The 16,082-nt window shown below is 44.1% G+C and overlaps 1 protein-coding gene across 9 annotated transcripts in view; it reads left to right on the top strand.

The window, feature by feature from the left end:
- The first annotated feature begins 875 nt into the window (after positions 1–875).
- The window catches only part of MTCL1 (microtubule crosslinking factor 1), a 107,458-nt gene continuing 92,251 nt past the window's right edge, over positions 876–16,082 (top strand). For 5 of the 9 annotated variants that reach the window (XM_061448785.1, XM_061448786.1, XM_061448789.1 and 2 more), the window contains exons 1-3: positions 877–1,330; positions 11,604–11,828; positions 13,325–13,483. In XM_061448785.1, coding sequence (XP_061304769.1) covers positions 11,631–11,828; positions 13,325–13,483 — 357 coding nt within the window. In that variant the 5' untranslated portion in view covers positions 877–1,330; positions 11,604–11,630. Of the gene's footprint in view, positions 1,331–11,603; positions 11,829–13,324; positions 13,484–16,082 lie in introns of all 9 variants that reach the window. The other 4 variants (XM_061448782.1, XM_061448783.1, XM_061448787.1 and 1 more) reach the window with 2 other exon arrangements.

Genomic DNA, 16,082 nt, shown 5'->3' on the forward strand with positions numbered 1-16,082 from the left:
GCGGAGTCGGTGGGCTGAATGGGGACTTGCAAGTGGAAGCGAAGGTAGCCAGGGAAACACGGGTTTGCTTCGGTTGAGGGGAGAAGGGGGGGGGGCGGTGAGGGCTGCATCACAACTTGAGCTGCATCAAGCTGAGCCAGGCAGAGAGGGGAGCGGGAGGAGAAGAGGGAGGTGGAGACGGCTGCCACCGGGGGATTTGGGCTCGCTTTATTGAAACAAATCAGTGTTCGGGAGAGAGCGGCGAGGAGGAGGAGAAAGAAGAGGAGGAGGTGGGGGTGTGGGGGCAGGAAGAGGGGGATCGAGAAAGAAAAGTGCGAGGGCTGTGGTTGGGAGAAGCAGAAGTGATGAGAGAGCGAGCGGGGAGGCTGGAGGAGGCTGCCCGTCCTGCTGCTGCGCCCCGCGGGGACCGCCGCTCCTGCCGCCGCCGGGCGCCTCCGCGGCCGCCGCTGCCGCCCCGTCGCCCCCGGCCCGCGACATGGAGGCGCTGAACGGCCCCGGCCCGGGGCCCGGCGACGCGTTGCGGCCGCCGCCGTCTTCGCCCGGCCACCACCACCCGCACGCCGAGAAGAAGAGGCTGCACCGCGCCCCGTCGCCCGCCAGACCCTTCCTCAAGGATCTCCACGCCCGTGCCGCCGTTGCCGCCAAGCCACCGCCCGCCCCTCCCAAGTCCCCTGGCCTCCCCGGCCGGGCACCCCCATCCCCGCACCCGGGAGCCCACCAGCCGGCCGCAGGGCTGCTGGCGGCGCCGGGCCGCCTCTCCCGCCGCCCCGCCGCCACGGGGTGCAAGGCCGCCGCTGCCGCCGTCGCCGCCGCGGGCAGGGCGGGTGCCAAGGCCGCCCCTTGCGCCAAGCGGGCTGCCCGCGGGCCGGAGCCGGGCCCCGGGGGTCGGGGCGGGGGGCGGCAGCCCAGTGGCGAAGCGGCCCCGCCGCCCGGCAAGGGCAGGAAGGGGAAGCGGGGCGCCGCGGCGGGCAGCGGCCATGCGGCAGCGGCGCTGGCCCGGGTGGGCCACACGGACAGCAGCTCCGATCTCTCCGACTGCCCCTCCGAGCCGCTCTCCGATGAGCAGCGTCTGGCTCCGGCCGCCAGCAGCGACGCTGAATCCGGCACTGGTTCCAGCGACCGTGAGCCGCCCGCCGCTCAGCCCGCCGCAGAGCCGACCCGCACCGGTGCCGGCCGCGGAGCCCCGCCGACCACCCGACCCAGCGGGGATCCGCTGCCCGCGCCCTCGGGGGGAGGACGAGTCCCGAGCCGCGGAGAGCCGCCGCCGGCCGCCCCTGAGGAGTTGCAGCGGGAGGTGGAGGAGCTGCGCTCGGAGAACGAGTACCTCAAGGTGAGCATCGCCCGCGGAGCCCGGCGTTGGCGGGTCCTCGCCCTGGGAAGGGGAGGAAATGGGGAAGCAGCGGTAGAGGCGCAGCTCTCTCCTGGCCGGGACTGTAGGGTCCGCGCTGGAGTTGGCGAGTGCATACGCGCAGCCTGAAAACACCTCCCGTAGGACCCCCCGCGCCACCCCTGCAGACCAAATGGCCAACTTCACCTGCGGGAGAGAAATAGGGGCAGGGAGAGCCCGCCGGGGGCCTCGGCGCTTCCCCCCAGAGCGAGACAGGGCACCACTTAAGGGCAGACACGGTGCTTCAGCGTGGGATCACGGCTCCCGGTAAAGCCCCGTTAGTGGCGGCTGGATGAACCCAAATGTAGTGCAACATGTGCTGTGTAGCAACACTGCGTTTGGTTGACGTGGTGGTAGCTCAGCAAACCCCAACTCTTTCTGAAGCGCCGCAATCACTGCGCTGGTTAGCAAGATCTTGCTTTCCAGGAACTGTTTTCCTCAGTACCACCCTTTAAGACAAGCCAAAGAAACTGGTTTGCTCCTTTGCTGTGGAAGGAGTGACAGGTTTATGTTGTCTGTTTGTTGTGTTGCTTTATCACTGGGAAGCGAAGCTACTCATTGTGAAGTACTAATGGAATAACAGAGCAGCAATGAAAGGTGTCATTGCATCCTTGTGCAGGTCGAAAAGTACAGCTATATGCATTCATCCTTGGAGAAACAGGAAAGCTAAATGCAGGCGTGCACTGAGCTGGGTTGACCTGTGGGAACCTCTAGTTGGACTTGCACTTACAATCTGATCTTTTGGCACAGTGAAGAGGTTGCGTCCATAAAGATCTATAAATAAGATAAGCTGAGATAATTGTATAACCACATCTACTGTACCATTTGACTCTTGCTAGTGAGAACAATCTTTCTTCCCTGATGTTGGAAGCACCTGGTTGTTAAGCAAAATGACCGTGGAAATCCATGGGAGTTTTCTTGGATAAGGACTGGAGCTGGGCTTAACCTTGGGAGGGAAGGGTGGTAAAGATACAGACTGGGCTTGTTAAGGGCTTGTGACTAAGGAACAAGAAACAGTGTTCAGTGTAGCAAAAGGTTAACAGTGGGGGTGCTGCAAGCTTCTTTGCTGGATCTGGTGCTGCTTAATGAAGTGGGAAAAGGAATGAGCAATGATACAGCAAAATTTGCAGATGGCATTAAGGCTTTTCTGTCTTAACTCAAGCCTAGAAAAGATCAGACAGAACTTAATTGTAGACTTGAACCCTGAGAAGTGGGTGAAAAATCAAGGCAGAAGATGAGGAATAAATCTCGGTACTGAAAATTTAAAGCACTTGGAGAGGACTGAGTATGCACTTTTCTGGGTTTTAAATGTGTTGTGTTAACTCAGGAGCATAATGAGAAAAGGAGCAATGAATATCTCTGCTCAGTGTGACACTGCAGGCAAAAATATGTTAGATTTCAGTGGGAAATGAATGTTATTCTTTGAATAACAAAGACAGTTATAATAGATCTGTAGCTGTTACACAGATCAATAAGTGTACCTGAAATACTGTGGGCACTTCTGGTCACCTATGAAAGAATAACCCAGAACTAGAACAATAAAAATTATTGGCACATTGCAAAGCTTTTTTACAGCACTTATTGGATGGAAAACTCTGGGGTGTGTTAAGTAAATGTAATAGTCTATAAAATGCTGAGCAGCAGAGAAAGCCTTTATCAGAAGCTTCTGTTTTACTCGACAGCCCAGAAAGAAGAGGTGTAATGAAGTCACAACTGGTAAAAGCATTGAACTGGTATTGCTTTTTAAGGAGTAGGTGAACTGACACTGCTACTAGAAGTCAGAGAGACCAGAAGCCCAGGAGCATCTCTTTGCATTACAGGATTTGCACAATTACAGTACTTTAACCTATTATGAAGAGTGTTTAAGCTTCTTGTTTCATATTTAAAGTAATTTTTAACTATAGGAAACTGAAAAAAATAGAGTGTGTCTGAATTGTCTAGGACCAGCCACTGTTAGGGTGTCTCACCCGAGGGACTTTCTGATCACGGGACCTGACTGATATTGACAAGTCATAGAACCATAGAATGGTTTGGGTAGGAATGTACCTTAAAAAGCATCTAGTTCCAGCCCCTGGCATGGGCAGGGACATCCCCCACTAGAAAAAATTTTATTCTACGTAGTTTCAAACTTCTCACCCTGTGCAACAGTGCCTTCAGGTCTTTCACCTTGAGGTCTTCATCATCTACAACAGATGTGTCCCAATCCTTCTTTGATTTGGACTATCGCTTTTTTGGGCTACAAGTAGTTCTGAGACCAGTAGGATACTACAGACTGGTTTCCTGGGGCTCTGTGTCTCAGCTGAATTCTAGTGGGCTTGTCCTGGTGCCTTGAAAGCCAGCTGGCACTGTCATCTCTTCTGAGTGGAATGAGTGCATGGTCTGTCTGCTCTCCTTGGCCACCTGGGTGCACGAAGTCCTAACAGTTCTGCTCCTCTCTCAAAATGTTTGGAAACAACCCAGTGGTGTCGAAGTTATCAGGAGGATTCCCAAACTTCATTTTCCTTTTCTGGGGAAACCTATAAAAACCTTCTGCAAATTAAAACCACAGCATTGCCCAAGTTGTTTATTTGTGGGTTTGTTCCTCATGTTTTTTACATGCAGTTCTCTAGTTTGCTGTTAGAGTTTTGTTTCCCCTTTAACTGGAGGGGTATAAGGGATAACAGGGAGGCTGTCAGCTGTAAATAGACAAATAATGAGATAAATCCCAGAAGAAACTGTTAATTTCGTGAGCATAGCCATATGCTGAGTTTTTTTTGTTTTCACATGCCCTTATCCTCTCTGCAGCTGGAGTGCAACTGTAAATGTGCACGATTTTAAAGCCTGTTTCAGGGAAATTTATGCTTCACATAGGAAGCTCTTTCATGTGTCTGGAGCATAGGTTGTAGAACCTTGTGTGTGTATACACACACACAGAGACTTAGTGCTAAAGATTACTGGAGATTAAAGGGCTACCAGAAAAACAAACCAATTGCTAGTTTTTCTTTCTCATCAAGAAGTTCTAGAAGGTCTCCCAGAATGCTGAATGGAAGCTTTTGCAGGGCAAACTGTTAGTGATGCAAGCATCTCAGACTTCATGTCCTGTGAGCTAGATCTCAACCTGATATCAAGTTACTACCTTATGTATTTCCAGGAACTTTGATTTTGCCCTAGATGAGACTTTGGCTCCAGCAGTGGCTAACTATCAATAAAGTTAAGCTTGTAAGTGAAATGGTTGAGGAGACATGTTTACATTGGCAAGTGTCTCTTCTACTGCTTCTGCAAGAGCTCGTCATTGATTTCACTTTCATATATTTCTTGTGTAACCTCATTTGAGCTACCTGTGGGGAAGACTGTAATCCTACAGTAGCATTTAAAAGGTATTGCTTATTTGTTGATGTGCAAGAGGAATTATGTTGTGGAGCCAGGAGGTCATCAGTAAGTGCTAGTGGAAGGTGAAGTTTTAATTATTACTCCTCAGTACTGTTAGTAATAGCAAAATACAACCCACACAGGTGGTTGTTTTTCAGGATTACTTCAAAGTGTCCGGCATGTGGAGAAGCGTCTTGCACTGTGCAAGTCCTTGGGAAACTTTGAAAGAAGCTCTTTGTGGTGTAGAGCCCTCTAAAGGATAAGGGATCCTAAGGAAGAGGGCCCAAATTTTAGCAATTTTCTAAATTCAGCAATTTTAGCAATTGCATTGTATTTCTTGGCATCCTTGAAACTGTAGGTCTTCAAGTCTGTAGGCTTGAGATGAGCTCATGAGGAGTAATAGCACCATTTCTTTTGTTAACCTGCAGGGAGTTGTGTATGTCAACGGGTTTTGCAGGGCAAAAATCATGTGAAGTGATGGGACCAATTTTTTTCCATTTAGCGAGGGTTAGCGGGGTTAGCAAAACAAAGCTCACTCTTCATCTCTGCCTGACAAGCTGCTATTCCCACCTGGTGACTGATGGTCCCAAAGAGAATGGAGGTGATAACCCTGCCTGGGGTAGAAAACCCATGTGGCTGGGCCCAGCTGGAGGGGACAGTCAGCTGTTGGAGGGAGATGTCACTTTGGGGAAGAATAGCAAGGCAGTGTGCCTTGTTAGCTCCAGCTGTGTCCCTGTCAACCCCAGTGCTGCCTAAGGGGGTTTAGCTGCGTGATGCACTGGGCAATAGTTTCTCTCGGTGGGCCTAAATAGATTATATCAGTGTTGCACCAGCCAGACAACTGCTTAAACGGCTTCAGCCGCCACAGTTGAGGAAGTGTGTTTGAAACAATGCTGGGGCTAATGCTTGAATGAAGCAGAAAAGCTGCCAGATGCTGCTCTTGCTCTCGGATCCTACACGCTTAAACCAGCCGTGATGTTAACAGGTGCTTGTGGTCCTGTGATTTTTTTTTTTTTTTTTTTTTTCAGTTTTTGTTTTGTGCACAAGCTTCAAACACTGTTAGGTCGGTGTGTGACTTGTAAAGTAGTTTGGCTTGAGAGCTAAACAGCAACATCAGTGGCCCAGGGGCTTTAGGTTTGTTAACATACTTTGCAAGAGGCAAAAATAATAATTACTTCCTTCTTCCCAGACAAAGCTGTTTAGAGCGTATTTATCTGTACTGCAATTCTGCCATAAAGTGATATGGGGGATGTGTTTATTCCTTAGCAGTAGCATCTCCTACATATAGACAGTTTGAGGTGTTTAAAATACAAAACCAGAGATTATGTTCATGAATCTCTGCTTTATCAAGGACTTTCTAGAAGTTCTGGGTTCGCCAGAGCAATAGCAGCTACCCATTGTAATTTCCACCACTCCTCCCTTCCTCAGTCTACTCTCATATCATTGAATGTATATTGAACTTCTTTCAATTTTAAAAAAGTAGTAGTGGCATAATTATAAATATGACTATTGGCTAAATGAATAAATACTTCTATGTTTTACATAAACAGTTGAATTTCATCCTTCATTTGCATTTTCTTAAATACTGTACATTTTATTGGTTTGTATGTTTTTGTCATCCTAGCTGGCAGATATTTCCAAGTTTAACTGATGCATTCTAATTCATAGGAGGCTTAAAATTTTCAGTTTGCTAATGTGCATAACTGTAAATGCATGATAATGAATTCAGTATCCATACATCTTTTATGCTATTCACACTCTGCGTTAAGAGCTTTTTCTGTATTGGCCAGTAATTCAGCTTGGTGGGGGTAGATAAGCAGGCTGACCTAGAGGTGCTGATGCCCTTACTCCTGCTTTTATATGCAGTTTAGGGGTCTTTGGATTGTTTTTATTCTGCCCCATTAAATGGAATATACCTATTCTACATGTGTTTTATAGCTGTCCAGAGGACTCGAGAGAGTGGAGCACATTCAGTACACCCCTGGAGTGTAGGTCTCTCTTCTACCAGAACCAGAAGGAATCTGGTTCTTGCATGCTCTGTGGGCTGAATGACTGTGTAGTTGGTGGGGATAACTGGAAAATTTACTTTCAAACCTCATTACATATCTCAGCCAGGCTGGCTGGGTAGACACAGCCCATCAGTTGTACAAGTATGCCTGGTTGTTTCAGTGGGAATGCCTCATGAGTATGGGTTACTTAGTGTAATGGCTGTATGACCTGACTCTTTCTCTCTCTCTCTTCCTCCCTCACACTCTCTCCCTTTTTTTTTCTTTTCCAGAATCCTGAACAAGACATATTCCTATAATTTACCCTTAATTACACTTCATTATAAATAAAATCCATAATAAACAAGTATGACATCACTAAAGGTATTAATGAGATAATGGCTTCTCTTCTGACAGGCAAGTCTTCAATTTGCACAGCACAGATGTGAAATGACACCATCAGTATGTATTTGGGCTATGCTGTGATGTAAGCTGCACACAGGCTTTCACCTTTCGGCCAATTCACCTTGGCTTTTTACATTGACAGGCAAACAGTGAATCCTAAGTCTGTTGCCTTTGCACTGACATCTAGGGGAATCCTGCAAATGGATCAGTTGCCCTGTGTTCATACAGTCACCCTGTGAATCTCAGATGAGTGATCTCTATTACACCCCAAATAGCAGACCTCTAGGAAGTCATTTGGGCCAAGTATCTGAAACTGTAAGTGGTTAGACTCAGGAGAAACTTAGATTTCTACTGCAAATTTGGGAAAAGCTGTCAGTTAGAAGGTTTGTTTTCTTTCCTATTCTTCTATTTGCTCTTTCTGATGACCAGGGTGACATCTGGAAAGCAAAGCAGTTTAGCTTTTTCCTAAACAATATTCCAGGACACTCTGCATGCTGCTGTTCTTACTGAAAGTAATAGTGTAATTACCATTAAATTAAAAGGGATCAAGAGGAGGCTCTCATCCCCTACAGGAATGTATGGCAAAATGAAGCTTCTTATGCCTGCACTTGACCTCTCAGTTTCAATTGCCACTTTGGAATGCTGCAGCAGGTCCTCCATGTTTAAAGAAGGGAGCAGGCTCTCGTTTTTTTTTTTAGGTACACAAAGAGGGATGGCTGCTTTCTTACTTGTTTGGTTTAATTACTTTTAAGTGCCTATTCTGATCTCTTCAGTTTTACAATATTAAAATCCATTGTATGAAGCACAATACCTCCTGAGAGAGACCTTTAATTCTTACTCACGATAATCATAGTAATACGAGCAATACATTTTAATGAAGTCAGGGGTTGGGTTTATCTAGTGTTTCCGACCACCTCACAGCCAAAGCATCTTTTTTTTTTTTTTTTTTTTTTTTGCAAACTACTAAGTTTGGTATTTTCAAGGTTCTGATTTACCTTCAATTTCTCTAATGACTGGTATGTTTTCCTTCAAAGAGGTAGGTTTGCAAGTTTAGTAAGTAGGACCATCATAGTGTCAGTTGTAATTTCTACTTCTCTGAGTCTTCAACCTATCTTCCTCTGTTTTGTGTGTGCTCATCACTTCAGAAGAGGAGTTTAAGGTGTTCTGGTTTTATAGGTGTAACCGTAACAGCTCTGACTTAGGTGATGCTAACTCAAGGTTTCAGCATCTACAGCAGACTCACAAGTACCTTCCAAGGAGAACAAGCTGTTATGAACTGGAAGCATCTACAACCTTGCCAGTGGTTTTGTGGCCTGTATCAAGAGCAAGATTATATCTTTACTATAACTAGTAAAATATTATCCCAGCATCCATAATTGTGTGCTGTCATACAAAATCTAAGTCACGTATTCTTTTCCTCTATTTTGGTGTTTAGAAGGTGACATGCTCCTGTATATATATTTTAATATATAGAAATGAGACTTCATCTTGCTACTCATCTGTCCCATTTGGGTTTGTTTTCCCTGGTCTGAGCCAACTATGTAGGTGCAAGCCCCAGGCAGTGCAGTAACACAACAGAAAGTGGGACTGTATGGTGAAGTTTCCACTTCTTAGACACCCAAAATGTCTGTGCCTGCATTGTTTTTGCATATATGTTGCCATGTTCTAAAGCTCATCCAAAGGATGCTGTATTTCTAACTACAAGGTCTGGGACACAGTCCCATTTCTATATGGAAGTTTTGGGAGCAGAGAAAAAACTTGAGTTTTTTTTTATCTAAAGAAAATAATTTATCTGCAAAATTACACTAGAGAAAAGCAAGCTATGTATTTATAAGCAAAACCAGAGGCAAGAATAACAATAAAAAATCACACACTTGCAAAATCAGAGTTGTGCTGTTGAGGGAGACTGAGAAAACTTCAGGTTTTCTGAAGGTAAAAGACAGGCCTATTCCTGAAAAACAGCTCATGCCAATGCTTGCAGCTTTTGTGGAGCTACTTTGGTGAGAGGAAAGACATTGGATTCAAGTTGCCAATTGAGGCAGAGTGACTCTTAAGGCTGGGAGAGCTCCCATGCCTGCTGAAAGAATCTGGGAATATAATTTTCACTGGGATGACTGTTTCAGGGATTGGGTGGTTTAAAATGCTGTGACTTTCACTTCCCAAATTTGGTTGTAATAAATGCTTTGAAGTCAAATATTGTACATTATTTGTCTTTAGAAACCAACTGTATTTTACTAATAAGTATATAGATAAGAAGAAAGTTAGAGTTGAGCAGTAACATTAGAGTTGCTTTTTGCAGGCCACTTAATACATGAAAGCTACTGCTTAGTTTTTAAATAGAAACATCAGATTATAACCAGATCCCACTAATTTGTTGATGCCTGATATTTTTCTTTGTGGGTTTGTGTTTCAAATTCTCAATTTACAAGCAAATTATTAATCTAACATCAGCATTCTGAAGATGATATTAAAAAGTTAATTGAACTTAAATTTAGTTCAGGTAGATTCAACTCCCGAGTCTGCAGACAACCCTAAGGAATAACTTTGGTCCTGTTCATCCCAGAGGGCTGTATTAGCTCTGACAGGTAAAGACTGTACTTTCGGTATGAGTACCTTAGCCAAAATACCTAGCTCATAAACTGGTAACACAAAAGTGTATTCCTTTTCTTAAGTTAAAAAGCCACTGCCACTATCTAATCAGTTTCTATCAGCTTACTGGGGAATAACCCTTTTGCTTCTCCATCCATGTAAATATCTTACTCCTGCAGCTCTCCCAGGGAGACTGTGGGACAGGATGCCCCTACAGCTGAAATCTGAATATACTGGGAATGTATAATGATATAGTTTGGGGAGAACTCTGTAGAGCCCTGAGATGGCTGTACTGGTGGAGCAAAGCCTCACTGCTGAGTCCAGAGTGGTCATTTTGGAAATAACAAGCTTTGTGCTTACCTAAAATTTGACTCATGCTGGCTCAACTAACTGAAGTTAAAACATAGCTGTATATATACTTGTCTTTTTATACGTGGATGGGATTTTGGTCAGAATAACACTGTAGTTCTAACATAACCATGCTAACAATGCTAAAGAAGTTTAACAAGTCTTCCTTTGGTCAGGACTCTGCTCAGAGAGAAGATCTGTCCCTCAGTTACTAAAGCTTCAGTGGAGCAAGATGAATACGGGCAGAAACATGACTGTCCATCAGTTAGGACACGGGAAGGGGGAATGGTTGAGAGGACTACCAGGGGGATGCAGGCAGACATCTTCATGGAGAGACTGGACAGGGATGGTCCAGCCTCGGTGGGAGCTTTGTCAAGGGAACTAACCCCATAGCAGTGCCTTCTCCATCCAATACAAGTGTGAAATATTCTCCAGCCATCCTTGGTATTTCAAGTGTCATTTATATATCTAAAGTGAGGTGAAGATGCAGCTAGCCCTGGTGCAAGTTCTTCTGTAGACTTATTCAAACCATGTTTTGCACAGAAAATTTGTTTTTTATAATTTCAAATGCAATTTTGAAGAAAACAATTAAAAAATTAATAGTTAATTTCAAATATTCTTGTCCTGTCTCTTGATTATTTTTTTTACCCCCAACTTAGTTCAGAGTTAGTAAAGTCATAGTTTTTGTGTCATGCAGTAGTTTAGCGGCTTGTACCTTTGGGCTTGGAAGACCTTTATAAGAGTTTTAGCTTTGGAGCTTCAGTCATGCACAGATTAAACAAATGGGAATGATAGAGCTTATCCTCTTCAGCCATAAATCTTTAAATCTGACTTTAGAGAGCATGTGCTGTTCATGGTATGATGTAAAATTGGGGCAGTTCCTGATGCCCAGAAAAGAATGACCAGGTTATTCCCAGGGGCACAGGTTTAATTTTGTCCTGGTGGTCCTGTTATTGAAATGTGTGTGCATGCAACAGAATCCCAGTTTCTTCCACACCCAGCCCATCTGTCACTAAGCATGTTCATGGTTCTAGGCTCAGATGGGACAGCATTTTCATGTGGAGCAGTTTGGTATTTGGTATAAAGATTCGTTCAAGTTTTCAAGGGACAACTTCGTTTTCAGGAAGTGCTGGCTGTTAAAAGAGACATCACATAGAGATGCTGATGTAGCTGATTAAGTAGGTTTACTGTAGTCTAAATAATATGCATTTCATATGTATATAAATAATATGCAAATTCAGACATGTATGTTTTAATTAGAGATAGTAAAATGAAGGTGTCACCAGTTTCAGGAGACAGATAAGCATATGTTCTGTTTTTAAATATTAAAGCAATGGTAAGAAATACAACAAATATTCATTAATTTAGTTCAGCATAATTAGTCAATGTTGGGATAAAACTTCTCTTCCTGTGACTTCTGGAGCTGCATGTTTCATTCTGTATCCCTTCATTAATATGGTATCCTAGCAAGCATGTTTCCTATTTTGCTCCCATGGGTGAGATTTAGAGGTATGATGGAGAACTGTTTTGACTTCCCACAGGATGAGCTGGATGAACTTCGGGCTGAAATGGAAGAAATGCGTGATAGCTATTTAGAGGAGGATGTTTACCAGCTGCAGGAGCTCCGGCGGGAGCTGGACCGGGCAAACAAGAATTGCCGCATTCTGCAGTATCGTCTCAGGAAAGCAGAACAGAAAAGCTTGAAAGTTGCACAAACAGGCCATGTGGATGGAGAGCTCATTAGGAGCCTGGAACAAGATTTAAAGGTGGGTGAGAGATTCATATTCATAGTGAAAGAGAACAGACCAGAATGTGGCTCCCTGCAATGGAAGGGATGGTGACACATGAAACAGGCAATAGCTCTCCCAGTGTCAGGACCAATTTCCTTCTTGCGTGGTAGAGAACAGATATTCAGCTTATCATCCTAAAAAGATGTGTTAGTGAGTAAAAAAACATGTGCTTAGATTCAGAATGAAAGAAATGCTGTCAAGTTACATTTGTGCATTTGAAAGATTAAAAGGGTCTTGTTTCATTAGTTTCACGGAAAACCTTAGCTTTGCAAAACTGTGTAAAAAAACTTCATATGCTTTTCCCAATTCATGTTCTTTCCTTCCTTTTCACTTCTTGCTTAGGCTAAATAACTGGAAAGTAAACCTAGTCAAAGTTGCATTTCTTAGTGCCTCGTAACAGGAACAGACTGTTAACAGTACTTTAGGAAGGCAGATAGAGAATCAAAATGCTTTTTCACATAAAACCACAAATTCCTGTAAAAAGAGTTCAGAAAACTGAAACAGTTTTTATGTTTTTTCAGAAATGTTTCCATCAAGGCTAAGCTTTGCATAGGCACAATGCTTATCTGGCTTTACTCATCTTTCTTAATATTGCTATCCTGTAGCTCTCTTGAAAATATCTTCTGTAGGGAGGGACTGCTTACCACTAGAATTACTAAACATTTTGTACTTAAAAATGCAAAACATGAAACCTTTGAAACTGGAATGATTGGTTCCCAGCAGTGGAAATAAGAATGACATACCAAGTCATCAAACGTTTCAAAGTGTCAGAACTAGTTTTCTCTTTTATGATAGAAAACAGTGATAACCTTGTAATAATAGAAATGATATATTACTCAGTAAAAATTTTGTACATAGATTCAAATGAAAGAGATATTGAGGGTTTTTAGTTTGTTTGGTTTGGTTTTGCTGACTTCTTGTAATTCAGTAATTCATCATTTTGGTTGATGAATCACCTTCCCAAATGTTTTTTGAGTAAATATTTATTCTTGTTAGGCTGGACTCAGAAAACCTAAGCTAGCATGTATTTCTATGCTTTCATATCACTCTTGCTCAGATGTGGCAAATTTCAGTGGATGAAACTGCTGCATGCATGTGGCTTTGATCAATGGCCTGTCAACTTTACAGCACAATTCCTTGTCTTTTGTTTTATCGACATGATATGCTAGAACTTTGATGGGAAGCCTTGGTATCTGCTTGTTTCCTCCTGCTGTTCATGACATTGCCTTAGCATAATGTGGAAAGGGAGGTGGAGACAGGTAATCAAATATATTTTCAATTCGGATTTCTTTATTAGAAATGAATATCCATTTTGGTACTTGCAAGGCTTGGAGCTTTTCATCAACAGTCTCATAATTGAATTAAAAATCTCTCAGCTGTCTAGGGCTGTAATATGCTTCCTGTTGTAGGAGACATACTGTAGCTGTTGCTCCTCATGGATCCTCTTCATGTGTTTGTGCTCTTCTGACCAGGTAGCCAAAGATGTCTCTGTCAGACTGCACCATGAGCTGGAGAGTGTGGAGGAGAAACGTGTTAAAGCAGAAGATGAAAACGAAATCCTTCGGCAGCAAATCATTGAGGTGGAGGTATCCAAGCAGACACTGCAAAATGAGCTAGACAAGTTAAAAGAGGTAAGCAGTAGTCAGGGAAGCCATGCAGATTAGTGTTGCTGGGTAAAATGGGAAATGCGACACACAGGCATCTTAGACTAATTCTTAAATGAAATGCTTGCTGATATGCTTGTACAATTGCCAAAAAGGTGTCCTTTGCTATTTGTCCCAAGTGGGTTGGTAATTTAGAAGGAATAGAGAGTTAGATGAGCAATGCTGGGGCTTTTGTCCAGGGCTTCTCACAGGGCTTCTGTCCCATTTTAAACTGGCTTCTTAAAGCCTCTTTTCCTACTGGAGTAAAACTGTCTTTCATTTGATTCCAGCTACCTCTGACTCTCGTTTACACAAACTGGGGCCTCTACCTATTTGAGAGTCAAATGAGATATGCATGACTTGTCTCTGAGAGATGGTTCAGATAGGCAAGCTGTTGTTTTGGCTAGTGCTCTTCAATGGTGACAGTGGGGGCCATCAACATGAGCTAGGCAGCAGGAATGTGGTCTGTAATGTATAAATAACATTGCCCTTCAGGCACAGAGATGCTCTCTGTTGAGAAAAGAGATCATTTCAATTGGAGCTGACACACAGTCATACTGGGTGAAGTAATGATCCTTGGAAGCAAGTGAGTTGAGGAGCAGGGATCAGTAAAGGAAGCCAGATACTAATGGTGGCTCTTTACCAGAGCTCATATCCCAGTCTGTAATGGTATTTCCATTCTTTTAATAGTATAGCAGCCTTTGCTCTGTTTTGAACCAGGTTGTGATAGAGCATTTAAACATAATGAGGTAAGGCATTTATCCTCTGAGCCCTGATCAGATTTAGAGAGGTGGTGCAACTGTGCATTGTTTTAATCTTTCAAACATTGCTTGCAAGTCAACTGGTGCAATGCCTGACTCAGTTTTATAAGGACAACCCCTATTTAATTTCTCTATGTGTTTGGGTTGTGAGTGCAGCATAAGAGTTTTGAAGCATTTGTGCCTAACAAGGCAGATCATCAGCCGGTGTAGATATCAGTGTTTCTTATATATTACTTAGGAGCCTGACAAAAAAGATAAAGTCTGCATGGTGTTTTGCTATTCTTATTTCTCAATGTTATTTGTGAATGCTGTGCTTAATGGACATGATACCATGTTACAGGGTCTATAGTCTAAATTCCATACAAAAATGCTGTGCCATCAGCTACCCAATATATTGCTTGCTGATTAATACCCAGGTCCACTAGATACTGCTTAATAATCTTTAAGCAGGTTGAAGAACTAAATTGTGGGTGAGCAGTGTGAAAGAAACTGGTCTAGCAGTGCCAGAGTCCCAGTCTAGCTCTAAACATGCTGAATTTACCCTGCTTCTTAGATTGCTTCAGCCTAGCAGGACAGGGATGCCCAACTGTCTCTGCTGCATTACAAGTCAAAGTGAATCTACCCTTACTTTGGAAGTAGACTTTGCCCTGTAAGGGCAAAGGCTAGACAGAAGCTAGGGTAAGGGGGAGATGACAGGTAGAATGATGGTATGTGTTCATGCTGATCTGGAGGCATAGCAGGGCATAAGATGCAGTAGAAGTAGTAGAGATAGTCTGTTTTTTCATAGCATGAGTGGTGATTTCTCTGGGAGTCAGAATTTCAAGGGGTCACAGTAACTGAGAAGACTGAGGTTTGGGTCCTCAGCAGATCACACGAGGACAGATGAGCAAAAAGGTGGAGAAACACAGTGATATGAGTGCCAGATAAGTATGTGTTTGTAATGCTGTTGACATTGTTGGGGGGGGGGGAGGAATCTTGCCTCAAGATGTATTCAAGTAACTACCAGAAGCAGTGCCTCTTTAGAAGCATTTAATGTGTACAAAGCTTGAAAGGAATGTACTATAGATATGTCAGTGGGAAAACTAGTGCTTTATATACCAGGAGAAAGTGGCCCAAAGGCCACATAGCTTCTTCCCAATCCGTCCTGTCTATGCATCTGTCTATCTGAAGGCTGACACTTTAAAGGAGTGTCTTTCCTATCCAGCCCTGGAGCATTGCCTGAGACTCAGTTAGACAGTATCACCCTCTGATATAGCCCACTGTCACCAGAGCTCATTTTCTGTAATCATAGAATTACCATAGAATGATTTGGGTTGGAAGAGACCTTGAAGTTCATCTAGTTGCAACCCTCCTTGCCAGGCCAGGGACACCTTTCACTAGATCAGGATGCTCAAAGCCCTGTCTAACCTGGCCTTGAGCACTGCCAGGGATGGGGCAGCCACAGCTTCTCTGGGCAACCTGTGACAGTGCCTCACCACCCTTACAATAAAGAATTTCTTCCTAATATCTAATCTAAATCTACCCTCTTTCAGTTTAAAGCCGTTACCCCTTTGTCCTGTCCACACATGCCCTTGTAAAAAGTCCTTCTCCAGCTATTCTCATAGCCCCCCTTCAGATACTGGAAGGCTGCTATAAGGTCTCTCTGGAGCCTTCTCTTCTCCAGGCTGAACAAGCCCAATTCTCTCAGCCTGTCTTCATACGGGAGGTGCTCCAGCCCTCTGGGCATCATTGTGGCCTCCTCGGGACTTGCTCCAACAGGTCCACGTCCCTCTTGTTGGGGTCCCCAGAGATGGACACAGTGCTCCTGGTGAGGTGTTGTGAGAGCA

This window comes from Pezoporus flaviventris, unplaced genomic scaffold (genome assembly GCF_033815535.1).
Source record: "Pezoporus flaviventris isolate CSIRO_AGI_PZ_B2104156 unplaced genomic scaffold, CSIRO_AGI_Pfla_v1 ptg000007l, whole genome shotgun sequence".
In the NCBI taxonomy this organism is placed as follows: Eukaryota; Metazoa; Chordata; class Aves; order Psittaciformes; family Psittacidae; genus Pezoporus; species Pezoporus flaviventris.